Source organism: Ursus maritimus, unplaced genomic scaffold (genome assembly GCF_017311325.1).
Source record: "Ursus maritimus isolate PB19 unplaced genomic scaffold, ASM1731132v1 scaffold_2, whole genome shotgun sequence".
Taxonomy (NCBI): domain Eukaryota; kingdom Metazoa; phylum Chordata; class Mammalia; order Carnivora; family Ursidae; genus Ursus; species Ursus maritimus.
This window is the reverse complement of record NW_024424452.1, coordinates 14,340,807-14,366,819: the sequence shown is the minus strand read 5'-3', so window position 1 is coordinate 14,366,819 and position 26,013 is coordinate 14,340,807. Positions and strand designations below refer to the sequence as shown.

The window sequence follows — 26,013 nt, the reverse complement described above, 5'->3', positions numbered from 1 at the left end:
TTCCTTACCTTGTATTTTTCTTAAAAAAGCGAAGTTATTAGGTCAAAAGAAATCAGCATATTAAAGAATCTTCAGTACTGTCAGTCAGTATCCGGGATGAGTGTACCCGGAAGGCATACGAGAGCCTATCTCTTCTCTGTATCTCTACCATCATTGAGCAGTATTCTTTCTGGAAGTATTTGCTAATTTGAGATGCAAGATGGTGCCTCACTGTTGCTTGATTAACCTTCTCATGATGACCAGTGAGGGTGGAATTTAATTAATTAATTAATTAATTATTTTTGAGGGTGGAATTTTAGATGCCTCTATCCTGTTGAATGGTGAGGGGCAACCCAGTGTCCTCCAGTAGCCCAGTGACTGCCCCACCCATTTGGTGCTAAATCTTTCCTTTCCCACTGACTTGCCACTCCTCCCTTACCCCCTTGGGTTGTCTTTTTTTTTTTTTAATCTACACTGCAATGTGTTTCTGGACTTCTTTTTCTGAATTATTGGCATCTTGATGATGACATCTGCTCAGCTTTTTGAAATAGGTTTTGAACGAGGGCTCTTTGAAGGCGGTTGCGCTCTGGGAGTGGATTGATGTGTGTGTACTTTGGACTTGTGTGCAGACACCTGGGCCGTCCGCACCAGCTGGGCTAACATGTGGTGAGCTCTTGGTGGAGACGCCCTCTGGGTGCAGAATGCCACGCTGATGAGTCACTGAGGCTCGGACAGTACCCTGAAGGTCTGTTTTTTGTCTGAGTTGTCTCAAGTTCACCTTTTGGTCAGTGTCAGATCTAGCATGAAAGATGCGGAACTGAGCAAAGAAAAAACAAGAGAGAGGTATCATTCATTCATTCTGCAAGTCATACTGAGTGCCCGCCATTGTATGGAATATATACAAGGACGTTTCAGCCTGGGTCCCGGACCTTGCAGAGCTCACAGGGCAGGTGGGAAATAGTCATGCAGATCAGCGACCTGAGATACAGGCTGATAAGTTCTATGATAGATGTACGTGAGGGTAGATGGAGAGACAACTCTGTCTAGTGAAGTGAAGGTCAGAAAGAAAAACAAAAGGGGAACATGATATATAAGTTCCATCTCAGAGAACGAGATGATGTTCCTCAGGCAGTGAAGTCAGGGAAGGCATCCTGGATGCAGGGAACAGCATGTACAGAGGCATGACGTTCAGAAAAAGCATGGCATTTTGTGCAGCGGTGGGGAGCAAAAGGCAGCGAAAGGGATAGTGGGACTTGAATGCCATCCTGAAGTGGTTTCCTTATTTTTGGTCAAAGATGCCATTACGTATATAAAGCATCATCAGTTATGCTTTTGGGGGGGGTAAACCACTGTATGGGAGACAGTGTGGAGGTGAGAGTGTGAGAGTAGACAGCCACTCTGCTAGTAATGTGGTCATCATAAATGGGTACAGTAATTCTTGAGAACATTTTCCCACCACAGTCTTTGGAAAGGGAGTAGTGATTGAATGAACAAGGAAGATAGACGAGGCACAGGTGTGGAAGAGGTGAAAGACTTGATGTCTCAATTTATGTGTGGGTGAAAGGATGAAGGAAGGGATGGGGATGAAGCTGTAATTTCCGTCATGTGGACAGTAGACAATTTGAGGTCCAGAAGATACAGCAGGTGTGAGGGTGGCTCTTTAAGTGGGGGGGGGGTGCTGGTTGGGCCTCTAGATATGGAAATCCTGGCAAATAATTAGGAATATGTGGTATTGGATGTACAAATATTGCCAGTTTCTTGTGTTCACCTTGGTATTTTAAGAATGTTGGACAATTTTCAGTGATGCCACCAGCTCTTCATTGATTGAGGTCATGCCAAGAAGAAAAAGCACGGTGATGTTTATTTCATTGGGTGCAGTAGGTCAATTTCAATAACATTTCAACTCACGTTTATATTTGCTCCTTCCAGGAGATGGCCAGGTGGACTTTGATGAATTCATGACAATTCTTGGCCCCAAACTGGTGTCTTCAGAAGGTCGCGATGGTTTTCTTGGAAACACAATAGATAGCATATTCTGGCAGGTGAGTACGAATTTTTTTTAAAGATTAAATTTGACAGTAGACATGTGCCTGGAACTAACATTTGACTCCGAATTCTTGAGCTTGTGTTCAGCATGTGAAGATCTCTTCTGGGCTAGAGTGACATACGTTCCTTGAACCTGATGTCTAAGTAGAGGTCCATATTAGATCCTCTGATCAAAGGATCAAAACCGTACTCATTTAAGGTTTGGATGAAGAAACTATCGCCCTAATTTTTCTCTGTACCAGAAACAGTTTTACACTTTGGGGAAATGATGTTCCTTCACTTCTGATTGACAAAAGCAAGAATTCGTGTTCGATGCTTCTCAACCTGCTCCTATTTCTGTCTCGTAAAATCTCTTAGGACACTTCAAATATCTATGTTCAAATGATTAAGGTGCTGTGAATCATTTTTATATTAGTTCTTTAGTCTTAATAAGTGACTATCAGTTCATGATGATGAAATTTGGGAAATGGGTTAGCAACCACTCTTTAAAATTTGAGTGAAATAATTTGCCAAGTTAAACTGAATTGTTGGTTATACGTGTAAAACACCACTCCCATACAGTGTGGTTTCTTTAATTTCTTGATGTGTTTTTTTTTTCTTAACCAAAGATAATTCTCTAATCTAGGTAAACATTGCAGTTGACATGTATCTCTAGTCTTACCCTGCTACCCATCTTGCATGTAACTAATAAGCACGCGGTAAGAATGCGTTATGTGCCCTGTAGTCTGTCACTGTGGGTTTCACAAAAGACATTGAAGGCATAGTCCTGGCTATTTAAGAATTTGGTTGGGGAAACACTCTTAAGAGAGAAAAAACACAGAAGAGATTTTTGGTATGATAGTTACTAAACTAATCATTTGTTAGCATCCTCAGCTCCTCACCCGTTGTACACAATAGATCCTCAATAACTATTTTTTGGATAGAATGAATAGCAGTTCCAGAAAGGAGACAGATGTGATCTTGAGGGGTCAGATAAGACTTGGGGAAATGGGGGCACTTGCTTCAAACTTTGAAATATGGCAGGAAGTGACAAAGGAATGTTCCAGGCTTGTCATGATGGGTTTGAATAGAGTGGAGGCAGTGAGCACAGGTTAGTCATTGACCATGATGAAGGTATAGTTTGAAGGGAAAGACCTCAGGCCTCACTGGCAGAATGGTTTTAGGACCTGAGCAAAGAGAAGACTTGAGATGATCCCAAGGTCCCCGGATGACAAAGATAAGGTCATGGAGAAAAGAAATCTTTGTATGGCATTGAATTCTAAGTTAGGCATGTTGAGTGTAAGGTGAGGGTCAGACAACTAAGAGAGGGAGGCAAGTCCTTGCCCAGCTGTACACAGGGGTGGTCACAGATGAGAGGCCAGGCTGGAAATCCAGATTTAGTATCCATCAGAGCTGGTGGGTGAAATCATAGGCAAGGATGAGCTCATCAAGAGAAGTCGCATAAATGAAGGTGAGCGGAGAGGCAGGACCTGGTTCTGGAGGGCATCCAGGGGGCAGGGGAGAGAGAGACACCAGATTGTGTCCCCAAACTGCCTCCCGAAGCCCTGACTCTCCCCAGAGAAGGACATATGACAAGAATATGTCACGGCTTATGTAACCTTTCAGGTGTGATTCAACACTTGGAAGGACAGACAGGTAGAGGCCCTTGGCAGTAATAAAAAATGAATACATAGTTAAGAAGATGGGGGAACGTTGTTTCTCACCAGGCCGTGTTTCAGCCGAGATCCACTCTGAATGAACATTCCAGAGTTCTTTCTCTGCCTGATTTCTTTCTTCTCTGCTGTGCTTTATTCCCCACTCTGAGTGCTCTCTCTACCCTTTGCCTCTGCCTTCATGGCCCCCTGGAGCCTGGAAGAATGCTACATGCCTGCTAGGCTCTGAACATTCTTCCTGACCCCCATCCTGGAGGGCAGGGAGCTCCAGGTATTTAATCTACACCTGAAAGAGAAGCTTCATGAACCTTCCAGGTTCTTCATAGTTGAACACCTACACAGCAAGGAAATATTTCTCTATCTTGACTGCCTCTAGCATAATTTGGAATGCTATTATGCTCACAAATTCTCTGTTTTTGCCTTATTAAAGACCCTCTTCCTCACCCGGGGAGACAAACAGGATGGGAAAAGCAAATAAAAGAGGAAAATTCCATTCTGAAATATTTAAATGAATGCAGAAATGCATGGACGCTGTGGGAGTGGCTTTCCTCTCCTGCGGGTCCTCATACAGCTCAGAATTTTATGACTAGCAAAGGAGAACAGAGACATCTATCAATTCTCAGTAGTCAGCTGTACCCTCCCACACTGCCCCCCTCCATCTGTCTGTTCAGAGACAGCGTGAATAAATGGTACTTAAACCATCCAGGGCATCCGGTCCTTCCTGGAAGAAAGTGCATCTTCCCAGGGCTTGAGTGATTTTTCAGGTTTAAGAGAAAGCTCTGTGTGTGTGAATGTTTGTATATGCATGTGTACGTGCGTGTGTTTACTTTGCTACAGTGGTTGAAGATGATATAGAAGAAGAGAACCATGAGAGACTATGGACTCTGGGAAACAAACTGAGGGCTTCAGAGGGGAGGGGGTGGGGGAATGAGATAGGCCGGTGATGGGTATTAAGGAGGGCACATATTGCATGGTGCACTGGGTGTTATACGCAAATAATGAATCGTGGAACATTGCATCAAAAACTGGGGATGTACTGTATGGTGACTAATATAACAAAATAAAAATTATTAAAAAAAAAAAGAAAAAGAAGAAGAAGAGTAGCGGAATGGTGGCTTTCTGCCTCTGAATATCCAGGCGGGGGATTTGATATCAGGAGGTACTGATACTCTAGCAAGGAGAAGATTGTTTGCTTAAGACCCTCGAGCAAGGCTTCCCACTAGGGACAAAGTCCATTTCTTGTAGATACAGGTAGGATAGTATTCTTGGCAGGGCGCGTGAGTGATCTCTTTGCTGCAAAATGTATTACACCATAGGTTGTGATATAAAACAACAGTAAATATGTACAATATCCTGGTTTCTGGGGGTCAGGAATCTGAAAATAGCTAGCTGAGTGGTCCCGGCTCAGGGTCATGGGGTGGCAGTCAAGATGCTGGCTGGGGCTGTGATCGTTTGAAGGCTCGACTGGGGCTGGAGGAAGTGCTTCAAGGTGGCTCACCCATGTGGCTGCCAAGGTGATGTGGGCTGTTGGCAGGAGACCTCAGGACCTTGCCACATGGACCCCTTCATAGTGCTGCCCGAGTATCTTCATGACATGGCAGCTGGCTTCCTTCAAAACAAATGATGCAGGAGAACACAAGGTAGAAGCTATGGTGTTGTCTATGGCCTCCTCTTGGGAGTCAGACTCCATCATTTCTGGAATATCCTCTTGGGTACACAGCCCACCCCTATTCAGTGAGGGAAAGGAACACCTCCTGGCGAATAGCCAGAGGCAGCGGTCATCAGGGGCCATCTTGGAGACTGGCTACTGCAAAGGGTAGAGACTCCATAATTGGCTTCAGCTTCTGGCCCGACATTGGCACCACAGCCTTTGGTTTTCCCCAGCCTTATGGTTTCTTTCTACCTCAGAGGAAAACGGTGACCATGGCTGTTCTCTGTGTTCTGAGAAGTGATCCTAGCAGGCACTAGGCTCATTTTGCTAATTAAATCTGTTTTCCCATGCTCCCTCCTCACTGGCGTTCTAGCCCACAGTGCCAAGAGGAAAATAAAATCAACTGGGATTCTGCAACAGCAGCTTTTTATCAGCTGGTACTCATCCCAAAATTTACGAGCCCCTGGCTCTGTGCAGGAAATTGGTATCAGGGAAGGCGGGATGTAATTGGCTACTAACATAGTCTCCTTCCCAAGGAGGATGGTCTGAGGGCCATACCCCGGGGTATCTGCCCTCCCCGGGTACGCAGCCCTCTGGGTATGAGTCTCCAAGATTTCTTGGCAGCCAGTTCAGAGCCTCTCTCTTGTGTAGCAAATAATAACTGCTGGAAATTTGTATTCTTGCCCCTCGTTCATCACGTTTCTGTGTGTTTGCCGTTACGGCAGTGATATACTTGGGGAGGAGACGGGAAATGGTGCTTAAAGTCAGCCTTGGACTTGGTATGTGTTGACAGTGGAGAGGAGGCCAGGGAAGGGCTGAAAGGGGCTACGACTCAGGACAGGATGGTTTGAATGCTCAGTGTTTTGGGCTGATCGCACCTGCAGGGAAGTGGGGTCCTCAAAGTCACTGCTGTTCTGCCATTCATTCTTGCTATGCACCACGACTCCACTTGAACCCAGGAAGGGGTGGCCTCAATACAGGAGACGCCCCCTGGTGGCAGGGGACAGAGCCCTGCTCCTGCATCACAGGCTTACCTGAGTCACTAGAGCAACCCTTTACTTTTTTTCTCCTTGACCTCCAGCACCGTGCAGAGCTGTTCTGCAGTGAGTTTGCAGACAGCATGTAAGGCGAGGATAGTGGCAAGGATCCTGGCATATCGAGCAGCTCTTGCAGCCCCAGGGTCCGGCCAACCCTTCTGCTAAACTCTTCTCCCTCTGAAGAAAGAGAGAGATGAGTCCTGCCTTGGCTGGGAGAGCTGAGATTTTTCTGTCTTATTGGAAGTACAGGTAAAACACCTAAGGCTCCTTCATTATCAGTTTTTTTATGTATCACAACCAAACCCGATGCATCAAGACTTCACTAGTTGAGACTCTCTGTCTTAAGAAATAAAACACATAAATATTTAAGCAGACAGATCGATTCACTGGATGCCGCTGGGTGTATGGGAACGCACCCGAGGCTGGAGGTCAAGAAACAGGAAACTCACAGGGGCTCCCTGGGTTTTGGGCATGCTCCAGAGTATTGCCTGAATGTCTTGAGCCTCGCTTGTCTACACATACGCAAGCTGGTCATTGTCATAGCTCGCTTATCTCACAACTGTGTGCAATGTCCAAGGCACTGAAAGTTATCCTCACATAAACATGCGTGGGACACCCGTCCCCAGATTTGGTCCAGATCAAGGGCTGCCACGCTGACTTCTCCAACCCCAGGCCTGCTCGGATTCCTTTCCAGCTGTCCACTCCTCCCCATCTGGTGGGAGAATACACAGCAGATGTGGTAAAGTACCTGCAGCTGTTCCCCAGGAATCGCTCCAGGCTTGGCCTCCATCCCTCCATCCCAAATCCTTGCTCTGGTCTCAGACCTTCCCTGGCTTTCCATTTCTGCTGTGGTCCTAAACTCCTGCTGGCTGACCTGTGCTCTGATCCAAAGACCAGTCCTTCCCAGCCCAGGTTCCAGGCTTTTGCTTGGGACATTTATGGGCTGGCCCCAGGGCCGTGGCTGAGACGAGCAGGGAGCTGTGCTTAAAATTCTTGACTCATGGGCAATTGGGAGCACTCGATGTTCCATACGCACGACATATGAAGGGAGTACTACGCAAAGCTGCATTACGATCCAGATCTGTTATGCATAAAATACGGGAAAGAAATGTATCAAAACATGAACAGTGATTTGTCATGTGTGGTAAGATGATGAGTGATCCCATCTTTGAGTATTTTCCCCAAATCTCGACAGTGGGCATGCATTAATTCTATCATCAGAAAATGAAAATTAAGGAAAGAAAATGTAGCTCCTAGCTAGTCAAGAATCTATTAAATGTCTACAATCTTTTCATCTGTAAAACTGGAGATTACCTGGCGAGGTTGACTGTTGGTAAAACTTGCAGGACAAGCAAACCAAGAAACAGAAGAAATCATAGTCAGTCATGTGAGGCCTTTGTTGCATGGGGCCAAGACCTAGAAAACACCAAGATCTTTACAGTTTTAATGTTAAGAATCAATTGCATTCCAGGAGGCTGAGTTTCTCCTCACATCCAGTCTGGCACCAACAGGATCATTCTCCCCCCCAATATTTTGCCAACGTGCCACTCTATCAGAATTTTGGATCCCAAACTGCTGCTCCCCAGGTCTTCGTCATCGCACAGCACCTAAATAGCTTTCAGAAGCGGTGCCCATCATGAGGGCTGTTAGATTGACAGCAAGTGCTTGAATCCCCAAAGCGATTTTACTTGTGAAATACGGAGTATGGAAGACATTAACCTCCGCCGTGGGTCTTGAAGTGTGGTTCCTGAACCGGCAGCAACATGCAAGATTCTACCCTGCACCTGGAACTTGTTAGACATGCAAATGTCTGCCCCTCCCCCCAGAAACACTAAATCAGAAACTCGGGGTGGGGGTGGATCCAGCAGCCTGGGTTGCAATAAGCCCTTTGGGTGACTGAGGCTCGCTCCGGGTTGAAAGCCCGTGAGCCACTGAGATTTCAGGGAGCCTGGTGTGTGGGACAGGCACCTGGTCCTGCTTACTGGTCTGAGCCCGACCTTGGTAGGTGGGGGTTTTCTTTTGTTTATCCATATTTATAGGTGTACTTGGTTGTTAGTCTATAAGTTTTAACTGTTTTTAAAAGGTGGAAAAAACACATGTCCATAGGTAACTAGTTTTGGAAGTAGGAAATGCCTTTCTAAGCATTAAAGCAATGGAAGAATCATACATAAAAGTATTAAACTGGGGCGCCTGGGTGGCTCAGTCAGTTAAGCATCCAGCTCTTGATTTCGGCTCAGGTCTTGATCTCAGGGTTGTGAGATCGCGTCCAGCATGGAGTTTGCTTGAGATTCTCTCTCCCTCTGCCCCTTCCCCCGCTCACTCTCTCTCTCTCTCAAATAAACAAGTAAAATCTTTTTTTTTTAAAGTATTAAACTATTAAACTGAAAGAATATTTCAAAAACGACAGGAAAACTATGGCAGATGACAAAATAAAGCATATGTGAAGAGCATTGCTAAAGCAATATGAAAACCTCTTAACATGACAAGAGACCGATGGAAGAAGGAACAACAGTCAGTTGGTCAGTAATTTCGATAAACATATCAAAACAGTTCCACCTCACTAGAAATCTAAGAAATGTAAATTAAAAGAGTAATTGGATAATGGTTTTCACCTATCACATTGGAAAAGAATGAAACTAGGATAATACTCAGTGCTGTCAAGAATGGGATAAAATGGACAAACTCATTGGCTACTGGTAGAAATGTAAATTGGACAATTGTCCTACAAACTATCTGGTGATACTTAGCTACAGCTTTTCAAATGCTAAACCCTATAATTAAAAATAATTCTATGTCTAAGACTCCGTCATATGAAATTAGAGATGTGGAAAAGGCACTCACAAAGATGGAATATTGTACAACTATTTAAAATAATGTTTTCAGTCTACAGTCTGTGGAGATTGAACGCACACCCTAATTACACTGCTGTTTTACATCTGTTATTTATCCACTTATATTCATAGACAAACACTGGAGAACATGCAGTAATTCTGACGATGTTAATTATTATGGGTTGGACTAAAGGTGGATGTCATTTTTTCTCGATCCTTATTTCCCTTTCCTGAAATTTCTACATGAGACTGTATGATCTGTTGTCTTATGAGTCAGTGAAGTTAACAACACCTCGAGTTAACAAAATCATATATTTTTTTTAAGATTTTATTTATTTATTGGACAGAGATAGAGACAGCCAGCGAGAGAGGGAACACAAGCAGGGGGAGTGGGAGAGAAAGCAGCAGGCTCATAGCAGAAGAGCCCGATATGGGGCTCGATCCCACAACGCCGGGATCACGCCCCGAGCCGAAGGCAGACGCTTAACCGCCGTGCCACCCAGGCGCCCCAACAAAATCATATTCTAAAACAACTGTATTCAGTGGTTAAAAAAGAAAAGTGATTGGAGTTTCTAATACACAGGGCCCCGGTTTAGTAAACAAAGCACAAAGTTGGTACGAGAAATGCCTTTATACGAGAGTATAAAAGCATATAATCAGAATTGTAGCCATCAGCTGCCAGAAAGAAAGACTCACGGAGGTCTCTGAATGACGGCCTCCCACCAGATCTCCCATGTGGCCCTCTGCCGTGGAAGGCTCGGGAAGCTCAAGGCCAGCTGTTCCCCTCCTCCCCCCGCCCCTGCATGTCAGTCATCTCGTATCCAATTAGTATGCTGAAAACTCATGCTTGAGGAAAATGTCTAAATTGAATTTATAATCAGGAAAAAAAATTGAAAATAATTTTTAAAACCCTTTCTAAATAAGTTCATGGCTGGTTCTTGAGTCTGTGGCTGGGGTGGGCTGACAGGCAACCTCAGCCGGGAAGAGGAGAACGTCCCTGGTCATATTCTCAGGAACGTGCTGGCACCAAACACTTCGTTCTTAGATCCAAATAGAATCTTTCCAAGTTTTGTTTGTTTGTGTTCAATAGGTGTTTAAACAAACCTGTTTAACAGGTTTTGCAGGTGTACAACATAGTGAGTCCACATCTCTGTACGTTAAGTGGTGCTCACCACAAGTGTAGTGTTGGAGCTTCTCTTAATTGTAATTTGGAACCCAACGTGGGGCTTGAGCTCACGATCCTGAGATCAAGACCTGAGCTGAGATCAAGAGTCAGGTGCTCAATTGACTGAGCCACCCAGGCACTCTGAATCTTCCCAAGTTTTTTTCCTTTTTTTTTTTTTTTAAAGATTTTATTTGTTTATTTGAGAGAGAGAGAGTGAGAGAGCACAAGTGGGTGGGGGGAGGGAGAAGCAGACTCCCTGCTGAGAAGGGAGTCCCACGCATGGCTCGATCCCAGGACCCTGAGATCATGACCTGAGCCGAAGGCAGATGCTTAACCAACTGAGCCACCCAGGCATCCCAGATCTTCCCATGTTTTAGGCAAGGTTCTGTTCTTTTATTCCATGTACTTACCCTCAGAGGTCTAACACACAGGGTCTGTATGTAATTTGAACCCTATAGGCTCTCAGGGCAATATAGAATTCTCATTCACAGTTATCTAAATGCAGAGGACAGGAGGAAAGGAAAGATGGTAGGCTGGTTCTAGCAAGGGTAGAATCTTGCATGGAAATGCACAGGAAGCAGAGAAAGGAACAAGGCAGGCGTGAAAGCTGATGTGGACCTCCTGGGCCCGGGCACACAGATGTTCAAAAACCCGCAACAAGCAGCACCAACTGCAGGGGACAGGGGTCCCCGTGCTGCAGTGTCCTGGACACACTTCTTAAAAACAAAACACTTGATCAAATTATGATTGACACGTAAAGCTGTACTTATTTAATATACACAACTCAGAGTTTGGAGGTAAGTATACATTCGTGAAACCATCACCACCATCAAGATAGATAAACAAATCTATCCTCTTCCGGCATTTCCTCCCCGCTCCTTATTGGTTCTGCTGCTCTTCTGTGTGTGTGATAAGAACTTATAACATAAGATCTACCCTCTTAGCACATTTTAAGTATACCGTATTGTTAGCTATAGGCACTATACCATATGGTAGACATCCAGACCTCCATGATCTCGCACAGCTGAAACCACGTCCCCTTTGACCATGACCTACCTGCTTCCCCTGCTCCCAGCCTTGGGCAACTACATTCTACTCTGCTTCTGTGAGTTTGACTCAGCTATCTTACGTGAGTGAGGTCGCACAGTGTTTGCTGGGGACACCTTCTGACCACAGCTCCAGTGATCTTGTTGCCCCAAGACAGAGTTTCTGAGGTTCACGGACTCAGCAGGGGAGGTGGGCTGCGTGGGCCCTTCTCACCGAGCTCCTGCCCTTCTCTCTGCCAGACTCGGGTTGTATGTTTTTCTATTTTGATGATTCTGAATAAGATTTTAATTTTGTCATTGTGTGTTTCTAACCACTTTCTGCCAGGACTAGCGTTCGGCAATTTTGACTTTTATCTGGCTTCCTTACTGAGTTTTCTCCTAACTGATCAGGTGCTTTTCAGTTGATTTCCTTCAGTTCTGTCTGTGACTTTGGCTACAAATTACACCGGTTTTGTTTCCTTCCCTCTGACACTATTTTAGTTCCACGTGTATTGACTGAAACGTGCTTATTAGTTATAAATGAGAAGGGTGAGATTTGATGTTGATATTAGGAAATTAACATATTACTTACCAACGGTTTATTTACGATGAATATGTGATAGCTTTTAGCAAATGTCCTTTGAATCTCTCATAAGATCACATGATTACTCCTGTTTAACTTACTGATACGATATAATGATTAATAAGCTTCATAGTATTAAACAATTTTTACATTCCTAAGATGAACACTAGTCGTCATGGTAGGTCGTTTTCTTAGTGTAATTTGAATTTGTAATGCAATTTTTAAATTTGATTTGGCACTAATTTTGATTTCTTCATCCATATTTATAAATAAAAGCGACCTGTGGTTTATACAAAACGAGAAGTGTCATTGTTAGGTTTTGAAACATAATTATCCTACCCTGATGCAATTAATTTGTCAAGTTTCTTTCATTTTTTGTTATCTACAATAAATTCTATACCGTATAGACTTATTTATGACCTTAAATTTGAGTGGGCTAGTTTGTAAAACTGCTGGATCTGGGTGATACAGTTTTGGTTTTGGTTTTGGGGTCTTTTTTTGAGGCATTTCTTTGATAATAACTTTTAATTGTTCTTTAGTCTTTTTTAAAATTTTTTTAAAGATTTTTAAAATTTGAATGTGGCAGAGAGAGAGTGCACAAGCAGGGGGAGGGGCAGGCAGAGGGAGAGGGAGAAGCAGGCTCCTCGCGGAGCAAGGAGCCCGATGTGGGGGCTCAATCCCAAGACCCCGGGACCATGACCTGAACTGAAGGCAGACGCTTAACCGACTGAACCACCCAGATGCCCTCTTTAGTCTGTTTTGAAAATTTATATTATCTTCAGGAAGTTTCCAATTCCTCAGAGTTATGTAATTTAGGAGCGTGCAGTTGTACACAGAACTGTTTAAAAATTTCTTTACAAGTATCTTTTTACCATTACTACATCGTCTCTCTTATTTTTCTAATTTTCTAGTTTTATTGAGAAATAATTGACATACAGCACTGTATCAATTTAAGGCATACGTCGTAATGATTTGGCTTACATAAATTGTGAATTGATTGCCAAAGTATGTTTGACATCCGTCATCCGTCATATAGATACAAAAAAAGAAAAGTATTTTTTCTCTCTCATGAGAATGCTGAGAATCTACTCTTTTAACAATTTTCAAATACCCCTACAGCAGTTAACTATGTTATTAGGTTGTACCTTATATCCCTAGTACTTATTTATCTTATAACTGGAAATTTGTACCTCTTTTTAAAAATTAAAAAAAAGATTCTTGATCTGAGTATATTTGACACACAATGTTAGTTTCAGGTGTACAAGATAGTGGGCCCACAGCTCTCTATGTTATGCTGTGCTCACCCCAATGTAGGGTTAGAGCTTCTCTTAATAGTAATTTTTGTTTTTCTTATTTTTTAATTAATATATGCCTTAAAGTTATTTATTTTATTGTTTTTTTAGAAAATCTTTTATTTAATTAATAGTTTTTTCCTGTTTCCTGTTACCTCTCTTCATTTCCTTTCTGCTTTCTTTCCTGTTATTATTTATAAATTTCTGTGTTAAAGGATTATTTTATTTCGCTTTTTTATGAATGAAAGAATTTAGTTATGACTTTCCTGTTAGTATAGCTCTATCACCATGCTGAGATTTTGATGGGTAGTGTTATTATTTACCCTATGATCTATCATTATAGCTAATATCTTTTTTCACTCCATAGTTACTTCAGAGAATATTACTGAATGCTTTGTTTAATCATTTGTTATTAATTTTTCATTTGGATTATTACGTTGTAGTCGTAGAATGCCACTTATGTCGTCCCTTCTTCATACTATTTATTGTGCCCGTCTAACGGGTCTCAGTATGTGTTCACTTTCTGCAAATGCAGTTTGGTAATTGGGTAAACTACCTCCACAGTTTGTAGGAATAGAACTATATGCTCCCTTTCCACTAATAGTTATATTACGATCGTGAATGTCCTGGTTTATTTTATATCTACTCAGCCTGTCTTAGATTGATAGTGGTGAGTGTCTCAATTCTGTTTCTTTCATTTTTCTCTGTGGGGTGTGTGTGTGTGTGTGTGTGTGTGTGTGTGTGTGTGTGTCTTTGATACTGTCATTCATTCTTTGGTGGATGGATTGACCCATTGAACAAATGCTTATTGGAAGGCTCTTGTTGGGCCAGCGTGGATATAGTTGTAAATAATGGGTTAAGTCTCTTGCTCTCATGAAATTTATATTCTAGTGTAGGGGGTAGGGGAGAGAGAGACATTAAATACACAGATATTAATCTCAGATCATATCCAGTTCTATGACATACATAAAATAGGATACTACAACAGAGGGCAGTCAGGGTGGAGACTAGACAACTTTAAGCAGAGAGTGAAGAGAAGGTGAGGAGGAAGTGACATTTGGACTCACCCTTAAATCATGAGAAAGCTCTCACTGCACAAGCTCTGGGGACAGTGCTCGCCAGGGAGAGGTAACGGCCAGTCCTAGGGCCCCGAGATGGGACAAGCTTGACTAGAGCTGGCAAGCAAGGGAAGCGTGGTAGGAGATGAAGTTGAACATGTCAGTGGAGACCAGCTCTGTGGGACATCCTAGCCTTGTGTTGGGACATAGGTTCAGTGGAAAGTGGCTGAGACCGTCTAACAGTGATGCGAACACTCCCGTTAAGTCTCTGTTGCTGTGTACTGCTGTTCTGCACGGTGCTCGGGTCTCGGGCTCCAGCTGGTTCATTGCTCTGAAGCCCCAGGTGTTGCTCTATCCCTGTGGCTTATGTCCCCATGTGCATTCCAGCCATCAGAAAGAAAGGGAAGGAAAAGGGGAGCACAAGTCTTTGAACAAGATGCGAGGATCACTTCTACTTCTGTCCCATTGGCCAGAAGTTAGTCACACGGTTGGCCAGGAGTTAGTCCTCTCGCCACACCCAGCAGCAAGGGATGTCGGGAAATGTAGTCTTTCCTCTGGACAGCCATGTTCCCAGATTTTAAAATCGAGGGCATTGTTGCTATTAAAAAAGCATGAATTGGTGCTTAGGGAAGAACTTTTTGTCTCAGGTCCCAGCAAGACAAGGAGTTTGGATATAATTTTATGTAGAAATAGTACTCGTTGGAGTGTTTTAAGCAATGTAGTGGCGTGATTTCCATGCAAACAGTATCAGTGCTGCTGTGTAGAAGGAGTGCCGGGGGCTAGAATGGAAATGGGCCCTCGGGAAGTTATTTCAGGAGTTGGAGAGACATGCTGATGGCTTGCCCTAGGGTGGCCCCAGTGAGGTAGTGAGAGGGGGATAGGCACAGGTGTTGATTTGAAGGTAGAGTTATTCACTAAATCGAATTGTGGCATTTTCATTACGTATCCATTATTACCATTTACACCTACGGATAGCCTTCTTGGCCCATCCACCATTTTTGTTTTAAATGCTCCTTTTCTGATATTAATACTAACTTCATCTCATTTTCATTTTATTGTTGCTACTGGGTATATCCTTATCCATCCTTTTCCTTTAAAAAATTCTACTTTTTAGATACCTTTCTCTTTAAAAGAATCATAGTGTCCGATTATTTTTATAAGGCAGTGGGAGACAATTTGTCTTTTAATAGACAAATTTAATAGAATTTGTCTTTAATCCCTTGGCAATCCTTTTATAACTAGTGTTGGTTCACAGTTCAATGGTCCTATATTATTCTTTTTGATTTTAAGCGGTATCCTTTGTTTTCTTTTGCTATACTGATTGTTTTATATGCTTTATCTTTTAAATTAAATAATGTTATAATCCTTTTACTGATTTTTACTTTCATGAAATATGTAGTTAAAATGATATTTGTCTGAATATTAAAGTCAAAAGAATAACTGCTGACTTTTCCTTAACACAAAATTTGGCTTCTATTTATTCTCTGCTTTCTCTTTCTACCTGTGTTAATCTGGCATTATATATTCTGTCTGCTTAAAACTTTTATTGAACTGGTTATAGATTCACATGTGGTTTTCAGAAATATTTTAAAAAGATGGCAAGTACACTTACCCAATTTTCCCCTAAATGGTAACATTTTGCAAAGTCATAGTATAATATCATAAATGGAATTTCGATACTGATAAAACTCACCAATATTCTTTAAATATCCTCAGTTTTACTTGTATCCATGTTTGTGTGTGTACATGTTTACTGCTGTACAATTTTGTCACATGTGTAGGTTTGTGTATCTACCTGCACAATCAAGATAGTGAACAGTTCCATCACAACCCACATCCCCAGCACCATCCCTACCTGCAGCCAACCACTGATCTGTTTTTTGCTTCCCACATTTTGTCATTGTAAAATACTTTTTGTAAATGGGATCATACAGTGTGTAACCTTCTGGGATTGACTATTTTTTACTCAGTATAATATCCTTGAGATTCATTCAAGTTGTGTGTATCAGTCATTTGCTCTTTTCTACTCTGAATACTATATCACGGTATGGAAGTACCACAGTTTATTTAATCATTTACCTGTGAGGGACATCTGGCTGTTTCAAGTTCTTGGCTATTATGAATAAAGCCACTGTTAACGTTGGTGTGAAGATTTTTGGGTAAGCATAAGTTCTGTAGAATAAATGCCCTTGAGTGCAGTTGCTGGGTCATAAAGTAATTGTGTGTTTGGTTTTATACAACACTGATGAATGGTTTCCAGTGTGACTGCCATATTTTACATTCTTACCGGCAATGGGTGAGTAGTTCAATGTCTCCATCTCCCCACCAGCTTTAGTATTGTTATTGTTTCCATCTTACCCATTCTGTAGATATGTAGTGATAGCCCATTGTTTAATTTGCATTCCCATGATGGCTCATCTTTTCCAGTGCTTATTTATCATCTATATGTCCCCTTCTGTTCATGTCTGTTTATGTCTTTTTTTTTAATGTTTATTATATTATGTTAGTCACCATACAGTACATCCCCGGTTTCCGATATAAAGTTCGATGGTTCATTAGTTGCGTATAACACCCAGTGCATCATGCAATATGTGCCCTCCTTACTACCCACCACCAGTCTATCCCATTCCCCCACCCCCCCTCCCCTCTGAGGCCCCCAGTTTGTTTATGTCTTTTGCCCATAGTCTCAGTAGATAGTTGTTTCTGTTTGGTTGGCTTTTACTGTTGAGATTTGAGAATTCTTTATATATTCTAGGTGCTATTCCTTTGTGAGATAGGTTGATTACAAGTGTGTTCTCCCAGCACACAACTTATCTTTTCATCCTCTTTGCATGGGCTTTGGCAGAGCAAAAGATTTTAATTTTGATAAAGTCCAATCTAGCGACTTTTCCCATTATGGATCATGCTTTTGGTGTCAAGTCTAAGAACTCTTGGCCTAGGCCTAGATTACAAAGATTTTCCATGTTTTTTTTTTCCCCTAAAAGTTACACGGTTTTAAATTTTACATATTAAGGCTATGATTTATATTGAGGAAATTTGTATATACATATAGTCATATATATATAGACATATGTAGTATATTTTATTTAGACATATATATATAGAGAGAGAGAGAGTGAGACATATGTAATATATTTTATCTAGAATTTCTATTGTTCATATTGAGCAAACTCATGATCTGTCCTCAAGTTCTCTTTTTCTAACCTGTCATCTCTACTATCCCAGCCAGCAACTTTTTTATTTCTGCAGTTGTATTTTTCAGTTCTGTAATTTCCATTTGGTTCTTTTCAGTAACTTCTATTTCCTCATTACGATTTTCTCATTTTTCACTTGTTTCAAGAGAACGTGGGATCAGTTGTTGAAGGATTTTTATGATGCCTTCTTTAAAATCCTTGTCAAGTAATTCCAGTGTCTGATTGACATGTGTATTGGTGTCCATTACGTGACTTTTCGCATTCAAGTTGTGATTTTCTTGGTTCTTCGGATGATAGGAGATTTCCTGTTGTATCCTGGACATTTTGCCTAACATAGTAGTAGATGCTGGGTTCTATTTAAATCTTTTATTTGTAGGGGCAGCCGCCCTGTTTAGGATCAGTGTGCCAGTCGGGGCTTACTTTTGTGGGCCATGGTTCCAAATGACAGCTTCAATTCACAGCCTTTGTGGTGATATTTCAGTCTGCTTGGTTTATCTGGTGCTGCGGGGTCTCTCACTCATGCCTCCTCCTGCTGCTTGAGGGGTGGAAAGGGTCTTCTGGGACCAGGATGATGGGTGTTTCTCTGTGGGGGCAGAGATCCTCAGGCAAGAGGCTTCCTAAGCCGTGTTTATTGAGCTCCACTTAATCCAGTGGCTCCGCGGTGAGATCCATTTCGCTGTTGACTTGTCTCTGGGTAGAAGTGGAGAGTCTCAGGCCCACAGGGTCAGAGGCTTCTTGGGCTGGGCCATTTGTTTGGGTGGAGCGCCCCCTTGCCGGGGCCACCCTATTATACTCCTGTGGGAATTTCAGGCCTGCCAAGGAAGGAGAGCACTTCCTTTAGTTGTTTATCATTAGTGGGGCTCCCAGTAGATCTCCATTGCCCATTGTGGGTTTGCCCCGTGTTGTCTGAGGAGCTCCCATTCAAGATGGGGGAGGAATGAGCCTACCCGTGCTGCCTTCCATTGCTGTTTGTGGGACAGGAAACGTCAGATCTGGATTGTCTCCTTCCCTTGGGTGGGGGAATGTAAGATGTTCTGCCACTATGTTGTTCTCCGGTGCAGGGTCTCAAACTGGTGGTTCACCTTCCTCTTAGCACCGTTGAGAGTTCTCCTTTGGTTATCTCCTATCTTGTTCCCATGGGTTGTAGTGGTATCGGCAGACAAGTGGGGAGAAATGGGTCTATACCATGTTGTCCCAGCTAGAAGTCCGTTACTATTAAACTGCTCCTTTTAATCATTAAATATTCTTTTTCCAGAACATTTTTAGTGTTTGTGTTTGGTTTTGCATCCATATTTACAACAGTTCGTTTTACTTCTCTCTAAAATGTTTTTATTTACATTATCATTGCTTTATCCTCTAAATTTCTTTTTTTAAGGTTTTATTTATTTATTTATTTATTTATTTATTTGAGAGGCAAGGGAGAGAGAGAGAGAGAGAGCATGCCAGCGGGGAGAGGGGCAGACAGAATCTTAAGCATACTCCTCGCTGAGCATGGGGCAACTTGGGGCTCGATCTCCTGACCATGAGATCATGAGCTGCGCCAAAACCAAGAGCTGGTGGTGGCTTAATACTCTAAATTTCTTATATTTGAATTGTTAATTATAGTTCTCTCAGTTGTCTGAAGAACATTTTTGTAATTTTTCGTAGTGGGGATCAGGGGATTTCTCAAGAGACATGTTCTTCAAGCCCTTTGCAGATTTGAAAAGATCCTTCTGTAACTTCGCTCAAAAAACAAGAATATGGTTGAATATATAGTTCTTGGGTCATGAAACGTTAAGCTCAGTGTCCTGTAATCATTTCTCACAGTATTTTACATAGAACCTTACTCTTCCACATGCTCCCTAGAGGGGAAACTAAAGTTCCGTGGTCAAATAAATTGTAGAAATGTTTCATATTTCATGCAGTTCATCTCGGAGTTCCGGAAAATACATCAACTTCATGAAAACTCCGGTGCAGCCTTCTTTTGGCACACTTGTTCAATTTTGTTCAGCCCATTATTTCTCAAATGGTGCAGTGGTGATGATGGAATTTCTTTCTGTGCTTTGCTTATTAATATTTATATCTTCAATACTCTCAGAAGTAAAAACAAACAAAAACCCTAACCATGGATTAAAGGACAGAGATCTAACTTAATGAGGTGTCTGGAGTGGGCCGTTGGAACAGAGGCTCGGTGATGTCATCCTATAGCTTGGTCTTCTGTGCCGCCATCTTCGGCCTGTTGGAGGTTCACCTTCCTCCATGTTGCCATCCGGCTGAAGGATGGTTGCTACAACTTTAGGCACCAGAACTGTGTTTGCAGTGGGGTGACACGGCAGCAAAAGGCCTTGTTTGTGCTAATCGTTCTCTTTCTTTTAAGGGAAACCTTTCTCTGAAGGCTCCTGCCTGTGTTCCCTTTAAATGTCATTGGCCCAAACAGAATCACATGTTTGCTCCCAGATGCAGGGGGACTTGAGAAGGTGGATACCTGGCAAGGAGAGATGTGATCGCTTGCCTACCTTAGATCTGTTCTGATCCACTCTTGAGGCTTGACTCATTGGTCTCCCAAATCAAATCAGGTTTCTTGAAGAAAGGGAAATGGGAGAGGAGTGGTTGCTGGGTATGTCACAAGTGGTGCCTGCCACAATCTTCCTCTAGGGAAAATGGCAGGCGGAATGTATCACCGGAAATTCTTCAAATATGTGTTCATTGATTTTTGTAGTTTGTAGAGAAGTAGGAAGACAGATTGATTATATTCCTTGTAGAGAACCTGTTTTGTTCTGCCTGATATTTATAATTTTTATTTACTTACAATCATATATTGGGCAGAATGGGTCTTTTTTTTTTTTTTTTAATTACTTTGCCTGGATCTCAGGAGGATTTTCTGATGTCAACTTAGGACTTCCTTCCACCCGGCACAGCTTTCTAGCATTCTCTTTTTAATTATTGCTTTTGCTCTTGTTGTTTTGTTTTTCTCCTTGGCAACAGACAAAATCCTAAGTTGGACTTTTTCGGTCTTTCTTGCAATTTGTCAACTTCTGTTTTCTGTCTCATTCCTTTTCCATCCAAGTTCCAAGAACTTTTAACACTGTTCTGCTGCATATGACTCCTGATTTGTGGAGTGTATGTCCTGCTGCGTATGACCTTCAATGTAATTTTAATTTTGCTCTTGGCTTTTGAGTTCCTTAACATTCTCGTTTCTCTTATTGAAATCCTTTTCTTTAGTTCAACTTTTTTTCTCCTCCTGTGGCTTCCTACTTCTGTTCCATTGTGACCAAATCCTCTTGGATGTTTGAAGACTCTATTTTAAAGTATCATAATTTTTTTGTGAACAGTGATTTTTTTTCAGTGATTTTCCCCCCTTAATCAGGATAATGTTTATTTTCCCTTGTTTTGCGTTATCTTTTCAAAAGTACTATGCTAACATTTTTTCCCCCTAATTCACATTACCCCAGTGTCCTGAGATTTGTCACAGAGCACGGAGGTAACTTAGTGTGATTTTCCAACTTCTCTGGGCATGTGTTTTTCCTCTTGTGGCTCAGAGGGTATGGTTGGTGGTTTCTTTCTACATCTATCCCCAGGAACATGGCCCTTAGTGGAAATTCCTCCCAGATTTTGGCCTGTGTTCTTCTCTTATCTTCATTTCACAGTTGGTACTGACTGTCTTTCCTTTTTATTTATTTCTGCATGTATTCTTTGGGGAAATTAGTGAGGAAACCTAGTCTGACTCTGGGCCAGCACTCATATCCAGTTGGTGGGTACTTGGGAAATCCCCCGAGAGGCAGTGTGCAGTAATACGGAAAAGCACAGGGCTTCCAAGCAAGTAGTCTTACCCCAGTTCTGCCTCCTGCATGCTGTGTAACTGTCAGCCCATCACTGTACCCCTCAGAGCATCAGCTTCCTCAGCTAATAGGAAGAGCCACGTGACAAGGTCTCTGAGAAGATAAAATGGGATATTACATCTGAAGTGCATGACACACTGTCACACTCACTGTGTGTTCGGCCCCCTCCCTCCTGTTCTCAGTGCTCTACATAGAAATAGCAAGCTTCGAGTCGAACTTCTGGTCAACCCGCTCTGCTTTCATGACCCAGATTCTGTCCGTGCCTGGACCATGTTCTCGCAGCCAGGGCATACTTCATGTTTAGAGATACTTTTCACATGGACTGTGGTCTTGGGATGCTCAGTACCCACCCCTCCCTACCACCTCTTCTCTGCCTGGCAGGACACCCTCGATGTTCCCTTTTGAGAGGCAGCCTAGTGTAAAGTTAGGATCCTAGGCTGTCCGTAATTTCCAGATCTGTTCCTTATGACCTGTGGGACCACAGTCCGACTCCCTCTCCTTCTCTCTGCTTCCTTTGCCTCATCTTTAAGATGAGGATAATGATTTACCTGCTTCATAGCATTAACTGAACTGTGTAAACCCCTTAGAATGGTTCCCAACACGTGGAAAGCACAGTATCAGTGTTTGCTGTGATAGTGCTGCTGCTGATGACGATGGTGATGATAACGGTCATGATGATGGTGACGGTGATCATGAAGGTGATGATGATGGCAGCCATCATCATTAGACTCTTGTGGTGTAGACTGCCACACCTGGGCACACAGTATTCTGCCGGCCTGATGCAGCCTTCCACTGCCACCCCCCACCCCGCCCCCACAGCCTGCACCCTTGTGCCTGTTGGGCCCCATGGGTTGGGTCTGATTCCCTTCCCATCTGTCCCTCCCTACGGCAGTCACCTTCTCCACGCCCAGCTGTATTCACCCAGCACTGCGGCAGATGAAGGATGGAGACTTCAGAGTCCCTGTCTTTGGAGACACTGAATAAGAGACAAGCCCACCATCCAGGAAGATTTAGACGTTTATCTGCCCAAAGGCAAGAAACTGAACCCGATGATCCTTCAAGGTCCTGCTTCTGTTCAGAATCTTTCAAAGACTCCACTTCTCCCTCAGGACAGAGTCTGAATTCCAGAATGCTGTTCCATCTGCCCTGCTTTCCTCTTCGGCCCAGTCCATGGCAACCCCCTCACAAGCCTACCCAGCAAGCCTCCAAAATTACCCACGGTCCTGACCATACCACGCTTCCCCGCACCTCCAAACCTTCTCACTGGCGCACACCTTCTCCAGGACAGCTCCTCCCTTCGCGCCCTCCTCCCTAGACCCCGGGAAACCCTCGTGCCCCTGCCCTGTGGCACAGCGTCTGTATTGGTCAGTCCTCACCGAGGAGGCACACCCTCTGCCCTGCCCCCGGCGCCCTGCCCCCATGTCCTTACAGTGTCCTGTGTCAGCTTATGTAACAACACATGGGCCATCCGCCGGAAACCAGAGATTTCTTGTGGTACCAAGATGCTGAGTAAGCCCCACTCATGACATCAACAAAGCACAACTTTATTTTTGTCCCCTTTTGCTCCTTTAAAACATATCTGGTTGTAGCCATGTCACTCTGCTCCCAGATGAAAACCTTGGGGGTTCTGTGACTTTTTTTTTTTTGTCCACAGGACTTTTAAGAATTAAATATTTGATTCATACAGGAAAGTACAGAGCAAATATACCAAGGTGTTATATAACAAGTCACCCATATTGAACAAATAGTAACAATATTTGCCTCATAATTTAAGAAATTAAGTATTATAGACTTGGCTTCTCTTATTATGTTAAAGTTGCTTTTTATCGTCTCATATTTTTGTACTTTTGCTATGTGCATATGTTCTGTAAACAATAAATTTGTTTTACAGCTTTACCTAAAAGGTCCCAAACGGGAGGTGACACCTGGCGGGCTCAGTCGGTGGAGTGTGCGACTCTTGATCTCAGGATCGTGAGTTCGAGCCCTACATTGGGTGTAGAGACTTCTGGAAAATAAATAAATAAATAAATAAACAAACAAATAAATAAATAAAAACAAAAAAAAACAACTAAAAAAAAAAAAAGGTATCAACAGGAGGTGATACCTGCAGCCCCCTTAAACTGATGTAGCCTTGCAACCAAGACTTTCATTTCCATGTTACCAAATTCCCACCCACTGTGTATCTACAACAAGATCTCATCTTAAAATTTCATCTAAATGGAGGAATACTGCAACTAGCTGGGTGTATATTTTTACTCAAGAGCCTTTTTATGATTTATCCGTGTTGCTGTGTGTAGATTTAGATTCTCTTAAATGCTGAAAAGTTGTCCACTGTACTATTACTCATAGATTCAATGTCATGTCATTGGTCATTTAAGATTGTCTGCAAGTTTTTTTTTTTAAGATTTTATTTATTTATTTGACAAAGAGAGAGAGAGCCAGCGAGAGAGGGAACACAAGCAGGGGGAGTGGGAGAGGAAGAAGCAGGCTCCCAGCAGAGGAGCCTGATGCGGGACTCGATCCCAGGACCCTGGGATCACGCCCTGAGCCGAAGGCAGACGCTTAACGACTGAGCCACCCAGGCGCCCCTGTGTGCAGGTTTTTATTATTCCAGGTAGTGCTGCTGTGGCAGCCTCCTTAAGCCTCTGTGCGTGAGTATCTGCAGGGCAGATGCCTGGAAATGGAACTGCCCCCATGGCAAATGGGGGTGCCCATCTTCAGCTCCATTAAGAATTGCCAGAATGTTTCCTAAAGAGCGAGTTTCAATTTAGAACCCCACCAGGACTTTATGTGAGCTCGCACTTACTGCATCCTTGGGAACTAAATCTTTGCCAAGATGCAGAATGGGAAATGGTATCTTGTGGTCATTTTGGTTTGTTCTGCCTAATACTGGAGACGGTGACCATTTCCCTCACGTGCGTCGGCCATTTGGTTTTTCTCTTTGGTGATTTGCCTGTTTATAATCTTTGCCAAATTTTCAATTTGGTGGTGCATCTTTTTCTCTTGATCTGTTTGACTCACTGTTCTACTCCTACCTCTGGGTGACTCAGTGCTTCTGGGTAATAACAAAGGTAGAATAATTTAAGCCTATATTGCTGCAAACTCCAGCCAAATGACCACAATTCCAGGAGAGAGAGCGCTTCCATCTTTCCCCAGGAGAAGAATCTAGATGAAATGAGTAAAATACAGTGTGGCTGTCTGACTGCAGGGTTTGCAACTCCACGGTTTATTTCTTCACCTGGCTCAACCAGCATCATTGGGTGCTGAGACCCAGTAGCTTTACTCAGATACTCGTCTGAATTCTCACGGGCAAGTGAATCCTACTATACGTAACTCAAATTATTCCCCTTCATAACATCATTCTTGCTGTTTTGGTTATGGTAACACTTGAGTGGAGCTCACTAAATCTCTCTTCATATTACCGTTTATTTCATGGGGTGAGTGGGTCCCAGTGCTAGGGCAACCCAGAGTGGATTACGTACCTTGCAGCCTTCAACAAGCATTTAACTCTTCTTGGTAGGATTCTTACTATTTTCTCAGCCTCCTCATTTCTGTGGTCACATTTCTGCCTGTTCTCTCTTGCTGTCTCCTGCACTTTCCAGTAAGATCCAACTCTTTCTGCAAGGCCTGACCGACCTATTCTGTTCTACCTGAATGCGCTTTGCTGGCTAGGGAGCCAGGTCGTTTATCTTGACCTCCTTGCAAGAGATTGTTCCTTTGATTCATTGTTTATTCTTTTTTTTTTAAGATTTTATTTATTTATTTGACAGAGAGAGAGACAGCCAGCGAGAGAGGGAACACAAGCAGGGGGAGTGGGAGAGGAAAAAGCAGGCTTCCAGCGGAGGAGCCTGATGTGGGGCTCGATCCCATATCGCCGGGATCACGCCCTGAGCCGAAGGCAGACGCTTAACGACTGAGCCACCCAGGCGCCCCCATTGTTTATTCTTAATAATTTATAGGAAATTTTTGAGATTAGCTAGAGATCCATCTATGTCGTTAATCTTTTCAAACTAATATTTTTTGGGTTGGTTTTATTATCTTCCCTACCTTGTAGATCATAATTTATTCATGTCTGCTCTTTGACATACTTCTGCTTCTTTTCAGCATTTCGGTGAATTTTTTTCTTGGGTCTGTCTTTATAAGCAGCAGAGAGCTGAATTTTTAAAAATTCAACCGGTAGTCTGTCTTTAAATAGATAAATTTAATCCCCTTTATGTGTAGGGGTCCAGGAGATTAGAGACACCTTTAGAATCATTGTTCTATCTGTATTTTGTGTTGTCTGTTTACAGACAATAATTGGAAAGATTGCATTCTCTAACCTGTAGAATAGATTACCTGCCCCCCCCACACCCTTTTTTCTTTCCTGAGTCGGAAGCTCTAAATTTCTATTATTTTACATTTTAAAATAGGTGTTTTAATATTCTTTTACAAAGTTCAGAATTATTCAGTGTCTCTATGATCTTTGTCAGTAAGACAGTGACTGCCACTTCCATGTCCTTGATGATTGTTGTCTGGAATTTGGTGATCCTGACGCTATGGGAGACACAGTATGACCCCCAGGGCATCCTGGCCTGTGCCCTGGTGTGAGATTTGTTGGCTTCCTCTGGTCTCCCTGGGCTTAGCTCTGTGTGAGCCCGGGGGGTTGTGGGAACCTGATGGCCTTTCCTGAGTCAGCACCCAGT

At 42.9% G+C, this 26,013-nt stretch overlaps 1 protein-coding gene across 1 annotated transcript in view; it reads left to right on the top strand.

Moving 5' to 3' along the window:
* CALN1 (calneuron 1) overlaps positions 1–26,013 on the top strand; it is a 469,501-nt gene that overhangs the window by 288,200 nt on the left and 155,288 nt on the right. Inside the window, 1 exon segment of the mRNA XM_008698565.1 lies at positions 1,909–2,021. Coding sequence (XP_008696787.1) covers positions 1,909–2,021 — 113 coding nt within the window.